Genomic DNA, 17,190 nt, shown 5'->3' with positions numbered 1-17,190 from the left:
GGTGTGTAGAGAGGGACGGTACATTTTCTCCGGCTGTTGCTGGCCCGCTTCTGTAAGAGCTCGCCTAATAGCCGTTTATATCCTGAGGTGGTGCTGCTCCTGGCTCCCATACGCCTGGCCTGATCAACATCATGTTTTCTGGGGTTTGGCAATGGGATGCTGTCGCGTCAGCTAATTTGCGGATATTGATTTCATCTTCTTTATCGACGGCTCTTTTCGTTGTCAGTGCGTGGCATTCCAGGACCTGTTGCGGAGTTTAATCACCACGACGACAAGCAAAGAGCGGAAAGCTTTGCATGCCAGTGGCTCTAGGCCAGGCCAGGCAGGCCAGGCAGGCTACTACAACCAACAACAGCAACTGTAGCTTAACAGCAACCACGAATTCAAGGCGAATATTGCAACATGCACAGCCCCCCCAATTTTACGATCCTTTCCTGTTCTGTATTTCGATCCTGCCTGTCTTGGTTATTTCTTGTTTCCTGGATGAGGGCAAACCAACCAACTCTAACTTCTGTATACTTTCTTTTGTTCCTTTTTGGCAGCTACCAGCTTCTCTCTCCCCCCACACCACCTCCTACTAACCCTACGCCCTCCACTCCTAACCCATCTCCAGTTTTCATCTCTTTTTCTGCAGCTTGCAGGCCGGGGGCTATCTTTTCTCCCTGACGGACATTCCGCCAATAATTTCCCTCGTCCTCTGCCCCTCTCCCTAGAACCCTAGGCGCAAAGATACACGCCTTGTCCAGTTAGAGCTTTCCCGTCGAAGAAGTAAAGAAGCAAAATAAGGGATGCAACAATACAATGGCTTGTCTGGGTTACATTGGAGATAGGGAGAACGAAGAATACTAGATCCATAGACCTGAGCTAAGTTGTGCTATTGTGGGATTTGCATGTGCCCGGCTATGCAGCATTTGCCACACTTGTAATCTTATTCCCGCCTTCGCTCCCAGTGGTACAGTGGCTGCGGCCACTGTGGTGGCTACAACAGCGCCCGCCCCTCCCCGCTGCTGAGGCTGTAAATTTTGGGGGTTTGCTCTTGCTGTTTTACATGCCTCTTTGATGTTGTGTTGGGAAGTCTTCTAGTTTGTTTGACTGGGTGTTGCTTATAATAGCGACCAAACCCCACGATCAAGCTGCTTTACTTGCCGCACCGTGTCCGAACAAGTCACACAACCTTTTTTATATTTGTCCTCCGTTCAGCCGCCCCCTTCGTTTCGTGAACACCAATTTTCTATTTTCAGACGTCCGGCCTCAGTATTGACACAAACCATCCCCTCCGGTCTTCTCTTCTCCTCTCTTCTCTTTACCCCCAGTCCGAACTATCGACTATACTTGCGCGTTTAGCTGTAGCTCTATGGTCTAGACGGCTGACCCTCCTGCACAATTAAGCTTAGGCTTCCTTGCGACCTTGCTTTGTTGTTTGTGACCTATCCTCCAATGTCAGTTTTGACTTGGTCTTTGTCTCATCTTATACATCTCATGCTGGCTTCACGACTGAACTTGATTTAGACCTAGCTGTTAAAATGGTTGATCATACCAAAAATATAAACAACAAAGATCTTACTAGTAGCTTGCCCTCCCTTAGAAGTAGTCCAAGCCAGCAATAGCCAACAAGTGAAGAGGAACCTCAGCTTGCCATTCCCTTCCTGGGGAGAAACAAAGCAACAAATGAAACCAAAGACGTTATAGCAAATATTGAACGTGAGCGGAGGCGATCAACTGTAACTTCTGCCATCCATAACTGTATCCCACCCCTATCCCTCTGTTCTCCGAGCCCATGGACTATGAGACTATACCACCAAGAACGGCAATACGGGAGTCTAATGGAAGCACGGGCCGATCGCAGTATCCAACGCGCTTCATTACAATACACAGGTTCTACCAGCAAGACCGCTCCCTGACTCTACAAACCTAAGCATAGAACGCGCGAACACGAATAAAGCAGCAAAGCATGGCCAAGTGCTGCTGTTGCACGTGCATCGGATGCATAGCCTGTGTCTTTTTTGACTTACCCACCCACCCATACAGGCATGCGTAGGTGGCGTCTGCAGCTTCACAAACAAAGCCATCCAAGTCCTGAACACCTCGGAATCACGCCCTTGTCTTTGTTTGTCCGTCTTCAAATATTCAACAATGCTGCTATGCTGTGTTTGCGCTCTCTGTTAGCCCGGCTGACAAACACAACTTGGAAATGAGCGTAGCACATGCCACTTAACCCACCAAAACTCACGAGCCAACTTGGTATTCTAGCTACTGCAATTCCAATTATGCAGCAATGCGAGAAGAAACGAATGGGGAAAACAAAGCCAATAAAAAAATACACCCGAAAATCTCAAATCACAGGGCAACATATGAGGGTCAATGCTTGGTGTCGAAGTCTTGGCTGCAAAGTTGATAAAAAAAAAAGAATTCATAGCGCAGAATAGGGTTAAAAAGGGTTATGGGATCAGCCGTAGCCCAAGAGAAGCCGAAGGGATTGTTCTTCGCTTCATGCGTTGAAAATCATCAAGCTTGGTATCGGCGATCTTATTTTTTCATCTTTTTTTGGGCTATTATTCTCATCTCTAATCTTTACTGCTGTTTCCAAAAGCCGATTGAATAAGATCGGCGTTTTGATTCTTGGCTTTACAATTCTCTGCAACAGACGGTGTAGAAGAAATTAGCTTGGCGTTCCACGCCATGGACTCGTTAACCCTGAACCGGGGAGGGAGTGGACGATACCGCTACTTTCAAACATTTAAGGATTGAACTGGAAGGCCAAAGTTAAATGAACTCGCCCGCCCCTAGTTTACAAGGCTGACTAACGACAGATCTGGCGGGCGTCCGGTGCTGTGGACAGGGCTCAAGGGAGTCCATTTCCTTCGCTTGTATGGGTGGCGTTGTTTATTGTTCATGATGGGCCTGGGCCTGGGCTTTCTGCTGGCTATAATCAGGATCTTGCGCAAGATACAACGAGTATTTCGTCGTTGAGGGTGGGTATGGGCAAGCAAGTCCTAAGAATGGACTCTTTTCCTAGCGATTATACATTTCTACCTACTCTCCACTCTACGCAGATAGCGGATTCCTTGCGTGATGTGCAAGCCACCACCTACCTTTCAGCTCCACGCTTAGCGTTGGATCTAGTTTATTTTCTGCATTTTCTCATAATCCTGCCTCTCAGAGAAGAGCTTGTTGCTCTCGCTTCTGGACGAAGTCGATTAGAAACGAGCAGCTATGCCATATGGTATGTTGCCTGTACCGCCGCCTCTTTTTACTCTTACTAACTTGTCAGCTTGCTAGGAATGTACGCTATCGAGAGCGTGTGTTATGGGTCAGAAAGGGAGCTTGGCTCGAGCGACGGCCATTATCACGCTGGGACGAGTTCTGCGAAAGCCTGAATGACTCGATGGAACCATCAAACATCTAGGCTTCAAGATTGGGTTGGGGCTACGCCCGACTGTACCGTGTCTGTACGTCGTCAGAACAAGAGCGTCAGATGTGTTGGCGATGGAGGTCTTGGTTTGTGGACGCTCAAGTATGAGTGGCCAACCACTACGATGGCATATGCTTCCTGCACAAGGCTGGCTTGACGTCTGCATTCTTTTTTGGGCGTGGAGGAGAGGGCTTTCCTTCGACATATTTTCCGGGAGCTTCTTGAAAACAACAGTGTCTTGAATTTTCTTCTAACCTGAAAGCTGCAGTTGAGACTTGGGCTTCTGACTATTGGTTGCACCATGGCTTGACTTCCATGATGTATTAGCGTGGGCCACCTTGACTGAGATCAAGCCACATGCGCCTCAACGAACTTGGAGTCAGGACTACTAACAAACATCAGCGTCGCCACCGCTGCGCTACTAGGGTCAAGTCAAACCAGCTTCTCTGTATTCCAGTTTAACTTATCACCCTAGATGATGTTGGCTAGATCTAGCTGCAGCTCACTTGGCCCATTACCGTTTGCGACAACTCATTGATTATCGGATATCTGAAGTCCGATCGATCTCTTCGCGTTGTGAGAAGCCTGCACCCTATTGCTGTGCCCGGCAATGAAGCTGCGCGTGAGTACGTTCTTCAGCCTGATTATATCGGGGGTGCAGGTGCAACCTGGGCGCTGCGTCGCTACATGGACATGAAGATGACAAGAGCGTAGTCCCTCTGCCTTGTTTTGAGATTTGCGCGGAGGGCAATGGCGAAGGTTCCCAATAAGAGCCTCTTGAATGTGTCTATTGGATATTTATCTCAATAGACACTGCCACCATTGCCCACAGCCAACTCTGCTTGGGGAGCGATGACTCTGTTTTCTAGGGGAAAGGACCTGTCCTACTCCTGCGGAGAGGAGAGAAAGTGGGAACGTTGGCTTTTGAAATACTTGTTGCTCTGATTGAGAGAGAGTTAGGCCCCAACATTTGATGGTTCCCTTGGTTTAGCTTGAGAATGAGATGTTGCTGTCCCCCATAATAGTGCTTCACACGCGGTTCCTCATGTGTCTGATTAGAGCTGCATTGCATGCACGGTGGCCCCCTTCAAAGACTACTACTACCGCTATCCACCTGGATGCCATGTTTCTTTGTAGACCATCATTCTTACACGCCCTCCTCGTCTGTTTCTTATTTTTTTGGTGTTGTTTTGTTTTCAAAAAGACTTCAAGGGGACATGCGCGTATGTAACATGACATTGATAGCATTCCTGATGAGTCTTGGATAGACACATTCCAAACACTTCTGCTGGATCATGCAAAGATCATTGTATGCCAGCCAACTCCCCGATCAATCGGTGAGGGGACTAGTGTTTGGAAGGGAGGATGCATGGTGGACGTGTTGTGTCGAACTCGAGGGGACTTGTTCTGTTTCCCCGGTTGATCGATTTGAATGGTCACTCGCAAACGGTGTTTCAGGGCTTGCTCTTCCCTGTGGAATGTCTCAAATTACTTGCTGGTGTTATTGTGCTTCAGTGTTGGTCTATAATTAGGCATTTAAGTTTCACCAAGGAATATTAGGGAGATTGGCTCTCTTCTCTACCTTTCGCACACAAGTTCGATTGGAGATTATGCAAATCGAATAATTCATATCAACTTGCGATTATCGGACCACCACTACAGCTTTTGATACCGGAAACGAGTTGCCCGCTTTGAATATACGCGATCCACGGCATTTGGTGTTCTGGAGACTTGTTCTCCTCTCTTGGGGCTATAGCTGAGACACAGCAAGCTGATTATCTGGCGATAGCTGCTATCATTAAGGAAATGCGTGAACATGACCTGCCTACGCCCTGAAGAGCAACGGAACTGCCGGTAAAAACACCGGGAACCTCGAGGATGAAAACCCGGGGCTTTGGCATGCCTCATTATGTGGAAATAGCACGGCAAAGGGGAAAGTTTAGGAAAAAAGAGAGGCGGAGCCGCGCCAAGACTATGAATGATACAAACTCCCGATGCACCTAAGATTGAAAACTTGACGCGAACTTTGGTGGTTGAGAGATTGCAAGCTTCCGGATTTAGTGTGTGGAGTTTAAATGAGCTCACCCATAATCTATTGCATTTAACACTGCTTACGAGATAACCCGTTGCTTCTTTGTCTTTCTGTTCGCTCCTGTTCATTTTGATATCCCTCCTCGCTTTTATTTCCGTCTTTTCCGTGCTCTCCTTTCGACACAATGGATATCTTATGATGGAGCCGGCGGAAACGATCTAAACAGATGCCAGGTTAACTCTCTAGCCTGAGTCTCAACACGAGTCCTTGGACACTTTAATACAAGATAAGTCTGACCGGGTTGCTACATCCGCAGGAGAGAAGGAGGAGAGGGTGGGGGCGAAAAAAAAAAACAGCCGCCTTCTTCTTGAGCTTCCAAAAACTGCATTATTACCACATATGGAAATATACACATCCCTGTTGGTTCTTGTGTGGTGATCTTGCATAAAGCAAAATACGGACGGTTATCGTGATGTGTACGAATAATTTTGCAATGCTACTGGTAGCTTTCTGCAGGAGGGCATTGTGTGTGTGAATCGCTGAGGCTTGCAGTTGTCTCTTGTTGATTTCATGCTAGTGGTGAGGCTGTTACAGCGAGGAAGATAGAAGGCATATGTAAATAGAGGTATCGTAGGGTGCGCCGTCCTTAGGGTTTATGGTGTTGACATGTCCGCACCATGAGGACGACTACATGACGGACAATGCGTGCTAAAGATGGCCGATGAGGATAAAACGCACACGAATATACTTGAAATACACGAAAAAGATTGCTTTCTGCCGTATAGCTGGGTTATTTTTGCGAGTGACAAGAGGGCGTACGGAAAGAGTTTGCTTTGAACTCAGATTTGGTGGCAGTAGGAGATGACCATGATAGTTCCATAGCCACTAAAATGTCCCCTCAGTAGACACGATTGGATTGCCGTTCATGTTGTTCACATCTAAGCGCTTGGTCTTGTGTTGGACGGCAGTGACATCAGACTACCGTTACACGATCTTGTTCGCTGTAGCACAGAGGATGGAAGGAAATCGGGAGGGCGTTGAAAGGACCAAGCTACTGAAATCTCGTAGACGGGATGGATGGAGATATATTTGGAAGTCTCTTCGGACTAGAAGGCTTAGCAGCACATATCCACGGGAGACTAGTATCGGGGTATGGCCGCCCATGCACGAAACGGACTCAAATTTAAAATGCGTTTGGAGATGCTTTGACTATACCTGAGGTATAGTGGAAATAGCCGAGCTGCTGCCTAAAAGATACAGACACATAGTCCATAATGTATGGAGCAAGATTTGGATTACTTCATGGCTAGAGCTTTGGTAGCCACGCACATGATATTCGAAAAAAGGCCATGGGCTTGACAGACCCTACTGCGCAGCGTAGCTTTGCGGGCATTGATGGCTGAATGGTATTTAGTAATACAAGATAAAATAGCCCACGTTGGGCATCGTGATAATCTCGCTTGAGTTTATCAATGAGCCAAGCAGAATAACGAAAAGGTTGCTGAGGGATCGCATGCCGCATACCTGATGTTTCGATACTGAGGGGGGGAGGGGGGGACGTAGGGCAGGGGAGGGAATGGGACATCAGGTTCGAAGCGAGAGCAGTACGTAGGATGATGGGTATTGGATTATGCGCTGGTTGGTAGTTTGAATAGAGATGTGCATAGCGCTGTTGAGTTGGCCTCGCGTATACTAGAGCAGTATACCACACAACATATAGTCCAATCTATTATAGGCCCGGAACACAGAATTTGGATTTGGAGGGTCACAGACCTCCTGGGTACGGTTGCTTGCTGTCCATGCCACTTGTCGCTGTCGTTTGTCACGAATAAGCTGGCATGTACTCGATTTCCCCCCGTCTATCCCCCCCCCCCTTCCACTTGCTTTTCACCTAACGGGCGCTGAGTTCGCATGGCATGTATGTGTCTTTTTGAGCATGTATACACTCCATATGTACACCCATACCACAGATAGCTTGCTTGCATGGTAGGTACTTGCGGGTATATAGAGATACAAGTAGACATAGGGTATGGGCAACGCAACACAACCTAACGCAACGCAACGTTCTGTTGGGTCTAGCCTGCAGCAAAGGACAACTGATACGTACTAAAGAGCAAAGATAGAGCGGATCCTGGAGGGGGGAGGGGGAGCTTGGGCGCAGATCTTACCTGGTTGCTGCATTGCAAGATTAAACATCTCATATACGGGGGGGAGGAACAAGAGGGCCAGAAGGTCAGTGAGGGACAAGAGGAAGAGGGTGCATGTGACGAAGACGCCCACCGCAGATGGGGAAATAGGAAGGAGGCGGAGAAAAAAAAAAGAGGACAGCTCATTGTCGCTGGCAAAGCTAGAAGCCAAATGTTGTTCATGGTGTTCTGCTGCCCTTAACCCAATGTACAGACAGGCACAGACAAGAGCTATGATCAGGATAGCTAAACAGCGAGAACTCAAGGCCCTTAATTCCCGGTAGGAAACAAATCCCAGCCTGAATGGGCCTGGTTTGGCTTAGCCGACGGCCGAGAGGGATTCCGGGCAGATGACGAGGAGAGGAGAGGAAACCATACCCTGCGCATAAACAACAAACAACAAACAACAGACAAGCAGTAAGCGGCAATGAGGCAGGGTACAGGAGAGCCTGTAGACTGAGCGGCATGACGGCAAAGCTTGCCATTTAGAGGAGCCGTTGGAGGGGAAAGGGAAGCCAGACACAAGAAGTTGCTGTGGGCTGGCTAGCAAGTGAGTTTTGCAGTGCCTTTGCCAAAGGAAGAAAACGCGCAGCATAGCAAGCTGCAGCAAGGAGACAAAAGCCCTGCTAAAGGAGGTGTTTCACATGTTGATATAAGAGCTAGTTGTTGTTCCGTAGTGTTGTGCGTGTTGGTATCTGTGGCTTGGGAATACCAAGGGCCTAAAGGCGATACCCCGAGTTCTCCAAACAACTAACGGGAGGGAAAAAAAGAGCTTGCTGCAAATAACCGAAGTACTCTGCTGTTTCTTTTTTGAATTAATTGTTTTTTTGTTTTTTTCCCTATTTTCTTGTTTCTCTCTTGTCTTGTTCTTTTGCTGTTTTAAAAAGGGGGGGACCGTGGTTCCAAACACCAAACCTGCAAGCTGTAAGCAACATTAGCTTGCACACACGGCATCTCCGATGCTCCCAAAAGGAAAGCCTGCCGCAGGACTGAGGGCAGGAGGTTATTGGTATGAGATAATGAGTGTGGCTTTTACTCGTGGGTTTATTGCCTGTAATTATTTCTTCTTTTTTTTTCTCTTTTCTTTTTTTTTTTTATTCCTTTCTTCTTTTCCCTTTTAATATTTCTTTGATTCTTTCTTGTAACATATTTGTAAATCTCCCTTTGTCTCCTCCCTCTCCTTGTTATTTTACTTGCATATTGGTCCAGCTTTCCGACAGAGATAGCATTCAGTTGACGCCAACTTTTCTCTACAGCCCGGAACAAGATGCCAAAACGGAGACAAGACCTATCTGACGATCTGGCTAGTTGATCAGAGGGAATCAGGAAGTCAAGTGGGAGTTGGATGGGTGATGCCGATGCCGATTCCGATGTTAGTGTTCGTAGGCTTCCTTGGCGAACTTAGTCGAGAAACATTGCAACCTAGGCTTCTTTTCCTCATTGTCCGCGCTAGCAAAAAACAAACAGCAGGAACTTGGCAAGGTAAAATGAGGACCAAGGTTTTGGCCAAGGCCGTGCTGCAAACCGAAGCGTAGGAGGAGGGGGAGGGCTTTTGCGGTGAGTTTCTAGGCTTGGTTGGAACATAACAGAGACCTGCCCTGCCGCCGGATGTGTTGGAAACCCGAACATGGAATAACCAGGCCTTGTCTTCACTCAACGGGGTTTCATCGTGCCAGTATAAAACTGAAGCTGCCACGCCTCCACCGAATTTGGAGGGCGCTTTTCTTGCTTTTGATGCGTATTGCGTATTGTTGCTCTCCGTCCAAAAGTAAGCACATGAGAAATACGCAGGCAACAAGGGCGCTGCAGGGTTTCTTGTTTGTGGCTTGTGGTTGTGGCTTGATATGTAATGATCGACGTTCGCCCCATGTTTCTTGGCTTTCCATGGCGTGTTCTTTTTTGCTTCTTTTCTTTTGATTGACTTACAGGCTATATGCCCCTCTCTTCTTTTATTCCCCCTTTACAGCCTAAAAAGTGCAGCGTCCCTTCTCCGGACGGTGTATTAACAAAAGTTAACGGACTCGATGGAAGGCTCGAGGACGCAATACACGGATACCAATCAGCAACGTCAAGTCTGCAAGCAGGTTACATGTTGAGTCAGAGCCAGAGTGGGAGTGGAGTGAGCTTGGCCTCAACATACGTGAGAGACAGTCCCTGTTTTTCACCACGTTTTGGAAGGATTTTGTGTTATAAGAAGTAGAGAGGAGAAAGGAGCAGAGAGAAAAAGGGAGGAGAAGCAGAAGAAGAACAGAGGGAGGGAGGGGTCTAGACACCATGCTGCATTTCTGAATGCATGCATGTCTCCAAGTAAACAGGCAGTATTTCCTAACTTGTTTGCCGTGCGAATTGGCTAGCCTCCACTTCTCCCTTTTCCCTTTTCCCTTTTCTCTTGCTTCTTCTTATTATGTCTAAATGGCTCGCTGCTTGCTTTTGTAGCTGAAAATCCGCCTCGTGTCTGCCATGAGGCTGGCCACAGTGATGAATGTGACGATGGCCCAAGTATGGATAGAGAGAAGAAGGCCACAAAACGAATGGGTAGGCAGAACCTGAAGCTCTGGTGTAGGTAAGCGCGTAATGCTATAGCATATATGTTACTAAGTCTGCAACAGAGTAATCGCGTATTCGCCTTTTGTCATGTTGTTTTCCTCTTGTTGAGATGAATGACTGACTGATTGTTTTTGCAGAGGCTTGCTAATAAAAGCCTAAAAGAACCTTTGTCAGGAAAAGAAAAGAATACCGGTACAGACAAACAAAGGGGGGCAAGGCACCCCTCTTTTTTTTTTTTTTTTTTTTTTTGTCTTTTCTTTCTGTATTTCCTTTTCCCCTCCCCCCTTGTGCATCCCCAAGCTAAGTCAACTGCCTACTGCAACGACTGGGGGATGGCGATCAGAAGACAAAAAATAATATTAACGGGGCGAGAAGGGGCAGCCGATGAGGAGCTTTGCATGTCGATGACGTGTTAGTACGATTGCAAGTCATCAAAACACTACGCCTCAAGCACCAAACGCCATGAGACAAGGGCAAAGAGAGCAAGATAAACAAGTAGACAAGAAAGGGAAAAAGGAGCATGGGCCTTCGTTCTGTTTGTCTAGGCTCACCTTGGGCCATTTAGCAAGCGTCGATAAAGTCAAGAAAAGCTAGAGCCACCACCAGAGTTAGCAAGCCAGTCCAAGTTCCGGTAGCCTTGTCCTTGTCGGAGCTAACTGACAATTTAGATGTTTGTGCCCGTCGCCGCGGATTTGTGGCCAAGCCAAGTTGGCGGACCAGCCGCTTGGATGGGCAGGTTTAAAAGGGGGTGAAAAAAAAAAGAAAGAAAAAAAAGAGTTCTCTGCCCTTTTTTTAAATGATTTTTTTTATCTAGTAGCATTCGATGATACTCTAGCCCGTACGCAATGGAAAAGAAGGAAAGAAGAAGCTTGTGTTTCGACAGCGGTACACTGCAACGCTTTGAAGTAGCAAAGTCTGGATCAAGCAGAAGCGAGGCCAATGAAGGGCTTCTTTTTTCTTTCTTTTCTTCTTCTTTTGCCCATTTCCCATCTTTTTTCTTCAAGCTGCTGTGACTATAACATGGGTAATGTAGTCCAGGCAGGGCAGAGAGAGGGGACCCTAGAGGAGCTTCCCCTCCATTTTGCCCCCCCCCCCCCCCCCCCAAAGTTGACGAGTAGAAGAGAAAGAAGCCAGGGACTGCCCTAGCTGGAGTTTGACGTTAGCGGCCTGGTCCTATACTTCCTGCAAACTAAAAACGAGAGCTAGAGAAAATATTGCATACAAAAATTGAAGCAGGACACGAGGTTTCGGGTGTAAAAGAGGAGGTCGGAGCTACAATAGGTGAAGAATAAATAGGAAGAAATTGGGAAGGAGTAGGAAGAGGAATAGGAAGAGACGAGAAAACATGTGTTTGTGGATACATTGTGCATTGTGTTGGTATACGAACTAGCTGGTCCTAGGAAGCCGTATGCAAGTTGAGAAGTCGGGCTGTTCATTGTATCAGACAAGGTAGGCGGGCAACGATAGTAGAAGGTCTGGGCTAATGAGCCAATGGATCAACAAACGAGTCGGCCGGTCGGGCACTCAATCCACAGGGTCGTCGGTATGTGTACGCATGCACGTAGATAATGCATGCGAACTGACACTGGCCCAGCTTACCGCCGTTTGGTGGTGTTACCTTTGGGCCCGTCGTCTCTGGGAAATGGCCGGGCACAGCTAAGCTTGGACCAGATCTCAATAGCAACATTTGAAACAACGATTTAGCCAAAACGCCTGGCCCGATACCTGTATAATATGATTGGTGAAAAGAGCACCAGGCAAGTCGGCGCATTGTGCCATCTGAGGAAATGAACTAGAAGAAGTTTGTGGCCCTGTTTCAAAAGCTTGGCTTCTCTGACCCTTGAAGCTGGGGCGCCCCCGTTAGCTTGGTTCTTTTTTCTTTCCTTCTGGGGGAAAAAGAGGGTTACCATTGCTACGCAGGTTGTAGTCAAAGCGAGAGCGAGAGCGAGGCTAGTCGACAGAAGCACTCGTTGACAGCGAAGCAGGAAGATGGAGAGCGAGCACCAGAAGAAGATTGGGGGTTAGATCATCAAGTAAAGCCTAGCACATGAGCTAGACGAAGAAAGACGATCCATCCAAAGCCCTCATCCATCCTATCTTGCTAGCCAATCCATGCCCTTGGCCTTCATGGCATCCCCCTGGCCTTGTAGAACTTCGGCCTTGGCCGTGATTGTATCAGATGGCAGACCATGGACAAAAGAAGAGAGGCCGAAAACCCAGGAGAGAGGAAAAGAAGGACGAACTGGAAGCAGCTGCGCTCAGGAGGGAAGGCAAGAGCGTAGACTGACGAGGCTGAAAGTTGGAACATAGAAAATTTTTATTGCCAGCCTGCTCTACCTTTTTTATTTTTATTTTTCTTGATAATTCTTTTTTTTTCTTAGGCGTTTCACACAGAGTCAGTCAGGCCTAGCATCTTCTTTGGCTCTGAGCACTGAGTGCGGATGGCCTGTAGCCGGTCTCACGGGGCTGTCTAGGAAGGGCAAAAAGGGAGCGTCTTTACAGCGGCTTCTGACACAGCAGCAATGCTGAGTGCCCTGTAACGCAGCCCTTCTTTATTGTTATATTTATTTCCCACTTTTTACTTTTCTCCCCATGAAGCTTTGGTGATAGCTATATTATCCGCAGGTAAATAGAACGCATTTTATGTTGTTCCGCCCGCTTCTCTCTCGCTGTCCCCCCCTCCTTATTTGGCCTATTTTCTCCTCGTCTCTTGTTTTCTCTTATCCTTCTGTTCTTTTTCCTTTTTGGCTTCCCTGAATCCTGATGCAAGTTAATCCTAGCTCGGCGGGTTTTGGCTCTTGCTCAGGCTCTCGTTGTCATTTGTTCGCTGCTAGGCTTGGAAGAGAAAAGGAAGAAGACGACAGCTTTATTTGCGTTTATTTTATTTCATTTCATTGATTTATTGATTTATTGATTTAATTCTCGTCGGCCTTGCTTCAGCCTTTCCTTGCTTCCATCGTCTTCCTCCTCCCCCCTCTCTCCTTGGTATATCTTTGGTGGGGAGCGCCTCCATTTCTGAATCTTCTCCTCCACTCTCTCTGCTGCCAGTTCTGGTCCTCGTTATTAGTCCTTCGAAGCCGCTGTTTTCTGTCTGGAGCGCCAGTCGACATCGCCAACCTTCGATCCCTCATCGCCAATTTACTTATCCGCCATCTCCCGCCAAGTTGTTTCTATTTCCTCCTCTAATCAACTACTACTGCCACCTGCTTATAGTCGGCCATAATACTCGCGCTCTACAGCAGCGCCCATTCACGACGATAAAAACCCATATCTTTTCTCCCTTTTGTCATTTGCTGCGAGCGAGCCTATATACATACAAACTGAAAGCCGATCTTTTCTTTCTTCATTTCTTCTCTCGTCCTCTTTTAGCTCATGATTTCTCCGCTTCGTTCCATCATTCTCTTGTTTTCTATCTAGGCTTGCTAGCTCGCCTCCTCCGTCAATTAGACCTAGACCAGCCCTGTACTGCACATTTCCTAATAGCTTGTGACAGTCCACCCTCACCAACCTCGACAGTGGTGGCATCGCACCAACCTTTTGACTTGGGCTTTTGGACTCGTATCCCGCCATTTTTTGCGAAAAAAAAACACACAAAAAAGAGGACTGGACGGCTCACAGCGACAAAATACCCGATCTATCCTTTCTACCTATCTGCCTACATTTATCTACCTTCTTTTCCAGTCCGCTCATACGGCATTCGATGGCGAATTTGCCGGCTTTACCCACCGTGTGATCTGTCTTTCGTCTCTACAAACCGACTAGTCGACCAGCCCTATTTTTGTCCTACCAAACTACCGTCCTTGAAACCTATCTCGGGCTCCATTCAGGATTGCTCGGATCAGCCATGGGCAACAGTCAAGGCAAACCCGTCGATTTAGACGGCCAAGGTACGAACAGGACAATGGCGCAGACTCGTGCCCACTCGCAATACTTGCTATCCACCGCCTCTCTTCTCTTGCGGCCACTACACATTCCTTCCCTTTTGACTTGCCCCTTTTGCTCAGCTTGGCGTACTGTGTTGCGGTGCTTTGTCTTGCTTCTATTTGCTGGCATTTGCCACCTAACAGCCTGGTACCCTTTGTCAAGCTACCTGGTGTGAAACAATACATCACCGCTCCTGCTAACAATAACTCTTCTATCTCATAGTCAGCCTGAACCATTTTCGTTTGCTCCGTGTTGTAGGCCGAGGGGCCTTTGGCAAGGTTCGAATTGTTGAACGTAAAGATACTGGGCTTTCATTTGCTCTCAAGTACATTCGTAAAGACGAAAGTATGTCGTACTCTCATACATGATCTCCGTCTTTCCTGTCGCATCGCTGGCCGCTCTCATACTGACTTACTTCTCTCTACAGTCATTAGATCCGAAAGCGTACGAAATATTATCCGAGAGCGACGCATGCTAGAGCATGTCAATCACCCCTTTATCTGCAACTTGCGCTACAGCTTCCAGGATATCGAATATATGTATCTTGTTGTTGATCTTATGACTGGCGGTGACCTCAGATTTCACATTTCACGCAAGACCTTTACCGAGGAGGCTGTACGCTTTTGGATTGCGGAACTGGGCTGTGCTCTACGCTATGTACATGGCCAGGGCATCATTCACCGAGACGTCAAGCCAGATAATGTTCTCTTAGATGCCGACGGTCATGTGCATCTAACAGATTTTGTATGTCCCTCTGCTCCCTTGACCCTGCTTTCTTTTCTCCAAGCGAAGGAAAGAAAAAAAAAAAAAGAAAAAAAGAGGCAGGCAATCAGCAAGTTATACTAACCAAAAGTCTTATAGAATGTTGCTACAGATGTTGTTCCTGGTAGACTTATTGCTAGCCGGTCTGGGACTCTAGCTTATCTCGGCCCCGAAGTGTATGCAGGCAAAGGTTACGATGTTCGTGCCGATTGGTGGTCATTAGGTGTTGTATTCTATGAGTGCATTTACAACAAACGGCCGTTTGAAGGTTCCTCCGAACAATCCCTAAGCCAAGCAATCCAAGCCGGCCGACCTAGATACCCCATCACGCAACCGCCCGTTTCAGTATCCTGCATGTACGCTATCATGGCCGCACTAGACGTTAACCCCGATACCCGCCTAGGCTCCACCTGGGAAAGCTTTACTCAGCACGAGTTTTTCCAGGCCATTGACTTTGTTGCTTTGGAACAAAAGTTTCTTGAGCCTATTTTCGTGCCCTCATCAGAAAAGACAAACTTTGACGCCACCTATGACCTCGAAGAGCTTTTGCTCGAAGAAGCTCCTTTGGAAGCACGTGCACGTCGTCAGAAGCCCCGCGAACGCTTGAAAGAAGATGCCACCGACAAAGAGATTCGCGAGGATGAACTCTACCGCATGATTGAAAGCGAGTTCAAGAACTTTGACTATACGGTTGCCGCCCTTCGTAAACTCGGCATTGATTCTCCCGGGAACTCCCATCCTGATGGAATGAGGACGTGTCCTGCTTCTACTAGTAACCCCTCTCAGGGTATGGCGTTAACAACGGATGCAACTGTATACGTGCCCACATCAAAGGAAAACTCTCACACTCGCTCGTACACGCGGTCGCAAACGCAAAACTCTTCACACAGCCCCCCACCACCTACCAGCAGCACATCGACGCATCACAACACATGCCTGGAAGCAGCGCGCAGAGCACTCGTAGCGCTAGCGGGTCGTTCAGCAAGAGTGGGTCACGGCCACCTCCCGTTGTCAGCAACAACGAGATTATGCGCAAAAATCTAGCTGGCCGGCGTATCCAGAGCTCTACTGGAGGCGTGCAGGTGACGCTTGACGGCCATGGCAGCTGGTCGACTCTGGCGCGCCAAGATGCTACGCTACCAGCCGATGCGGGTGGCCATGAAAAGGACAAAGAAAACGGGGGCGTGTTTGGCTTTTTCTCAAGGAAAAAGGGCAGATCACATAGCCCTAAGCCGCGTGAACGAGGTGTCCTAGGCAAAGAAGGCGCACGCCAAATAATCGGGTAGAGACAAGGCAGGAGAAAAGCGCCTGTGGCTCAGCTAGACCAAGGCGCAACAGCAGCGCTGGTGCAGTGCGTCTCCGCTGGTGGTTCTGTTCTTCCTTTTCTCTTTTTTCTTTGCCTTTCTCGTCTTCTTGGAACGCTCTCATTGTTTCCCCCTATTCTTCCTTTCCCCGTTTTCATTATGCTGCGGGATACTGGCATACGACTTAGTCTTTGACCTTTGGCCAGCGCTTCTGGCCTTTTTTTCGTTTTCTTCTCATCTATTTTATTTTCTTGCTATTTTGGCCATTTCCCTTCTTTTGCCTTTTGTTGCTTTTGTCCTGTTTAGGGCGGAGAAGGCGGATTTCTGCTTGATCTTCTTTTCGTATCTGGTTTTCTTCTCACATCTACAATGCTTCTCGGGTTTTTCTTTTTTATCTTGGGGTCGGCTTCTTTCTTTTTTCCATCTTATGTTTCTGTATGTCCCTTCGTGTTGCCCCTCTGGTTTTATTGCTTGGTCTCATTTTGGATACTCTCATCTTTGTCTTGCCCGATGTCATTGGGCTTCTAGTTAGTGTTTATTTCCCACCATCTCTCTTTTACCTGAGACTTTGATGCCTCCCAGCTTGATGCTTCCTTCATATTCTATTCATCTTCTCTTGGGTTCAGGAAACTCACCCACCAATAACAAACGTCTCTGATCTTGTTTGTGACATTTGTTGTATAGCATCCTTTTCTAGATGCATAGCCGCTACTTGCTTAGTGTTTATATCCCTCGTCTCGTAGTCTTTGTCCCGCAAGTACCAGCTGTCAAATTCAAACTCGAAAAGCCGCACTCACCTCAGGTTCAGTCACCCGTTCCCGTTTTGAGGCCTACATCACAGCATCCAGGGTTAAGCAGGGTCTACTACTATTCTTGCAGCCAATCACGTCATGCATGCAACACAGAGTTACACTAGGAAGAGGGGCCTAAGTGGGCCTAAATTTCTGCAGTCTTAAGTGAAAATAAGAAGGTCGTTCGCTAATAACCCTCATGGAATCTGTAGATTGTCTAGAATTGTTTGTT

General features: G+C 47.6%; 1 protein-coding gene across 1 annotated transcript; it reads left to right on the top strand.

Annotated features, from left to right (window-relative positions):
- Window positions 1–14,021: 14,021 nt before the first annotated feature.
- HOO65_020585 (Serine/threonine-protein kinase 32A) lies at window positions 14,022–16,149 on the top strand (the record flags this gene model as incomplete). The annotated part of the gene is made up of 5 exons (XM_071006551.1): window positions 14,022–14,064; window positions 14,360–14,446; window positions 14,529–14,845; window positions 14,963–15,650; window positions 15,698–16,149. The coding sequence occupies 5 exons, from the start codon at window positions 14,022–14,024 to the stop codon at window positions 16,147–16,149; spliced, it is 1,587 nt and encodes a 528-aa protein (XP_070861223.1).
- Window positions 16,150–17,190: the final 1,041 nt, after the last annotated feature.

The sequence above is a fragment of the Ceratocystis lukuohia genome (assembly GCF_044167205.1).
Source record: "Ceratocystis lukuohia strain C4212 chromosome Unknown Supercontig2_pilon, whole genome shotgun sequence".
Lineage (NCBI taxonomy): Eukaryota > Fungi > Ascomycota > Sordariomycetes > Microascales > Ceratocystidaceae > Ceratocystis > Ceratocystis lukuohia.
Note: the sequence above shows the minus strand (reverse complement) of the source record. Positions and strands in the feature narration are given on the sequence as shown.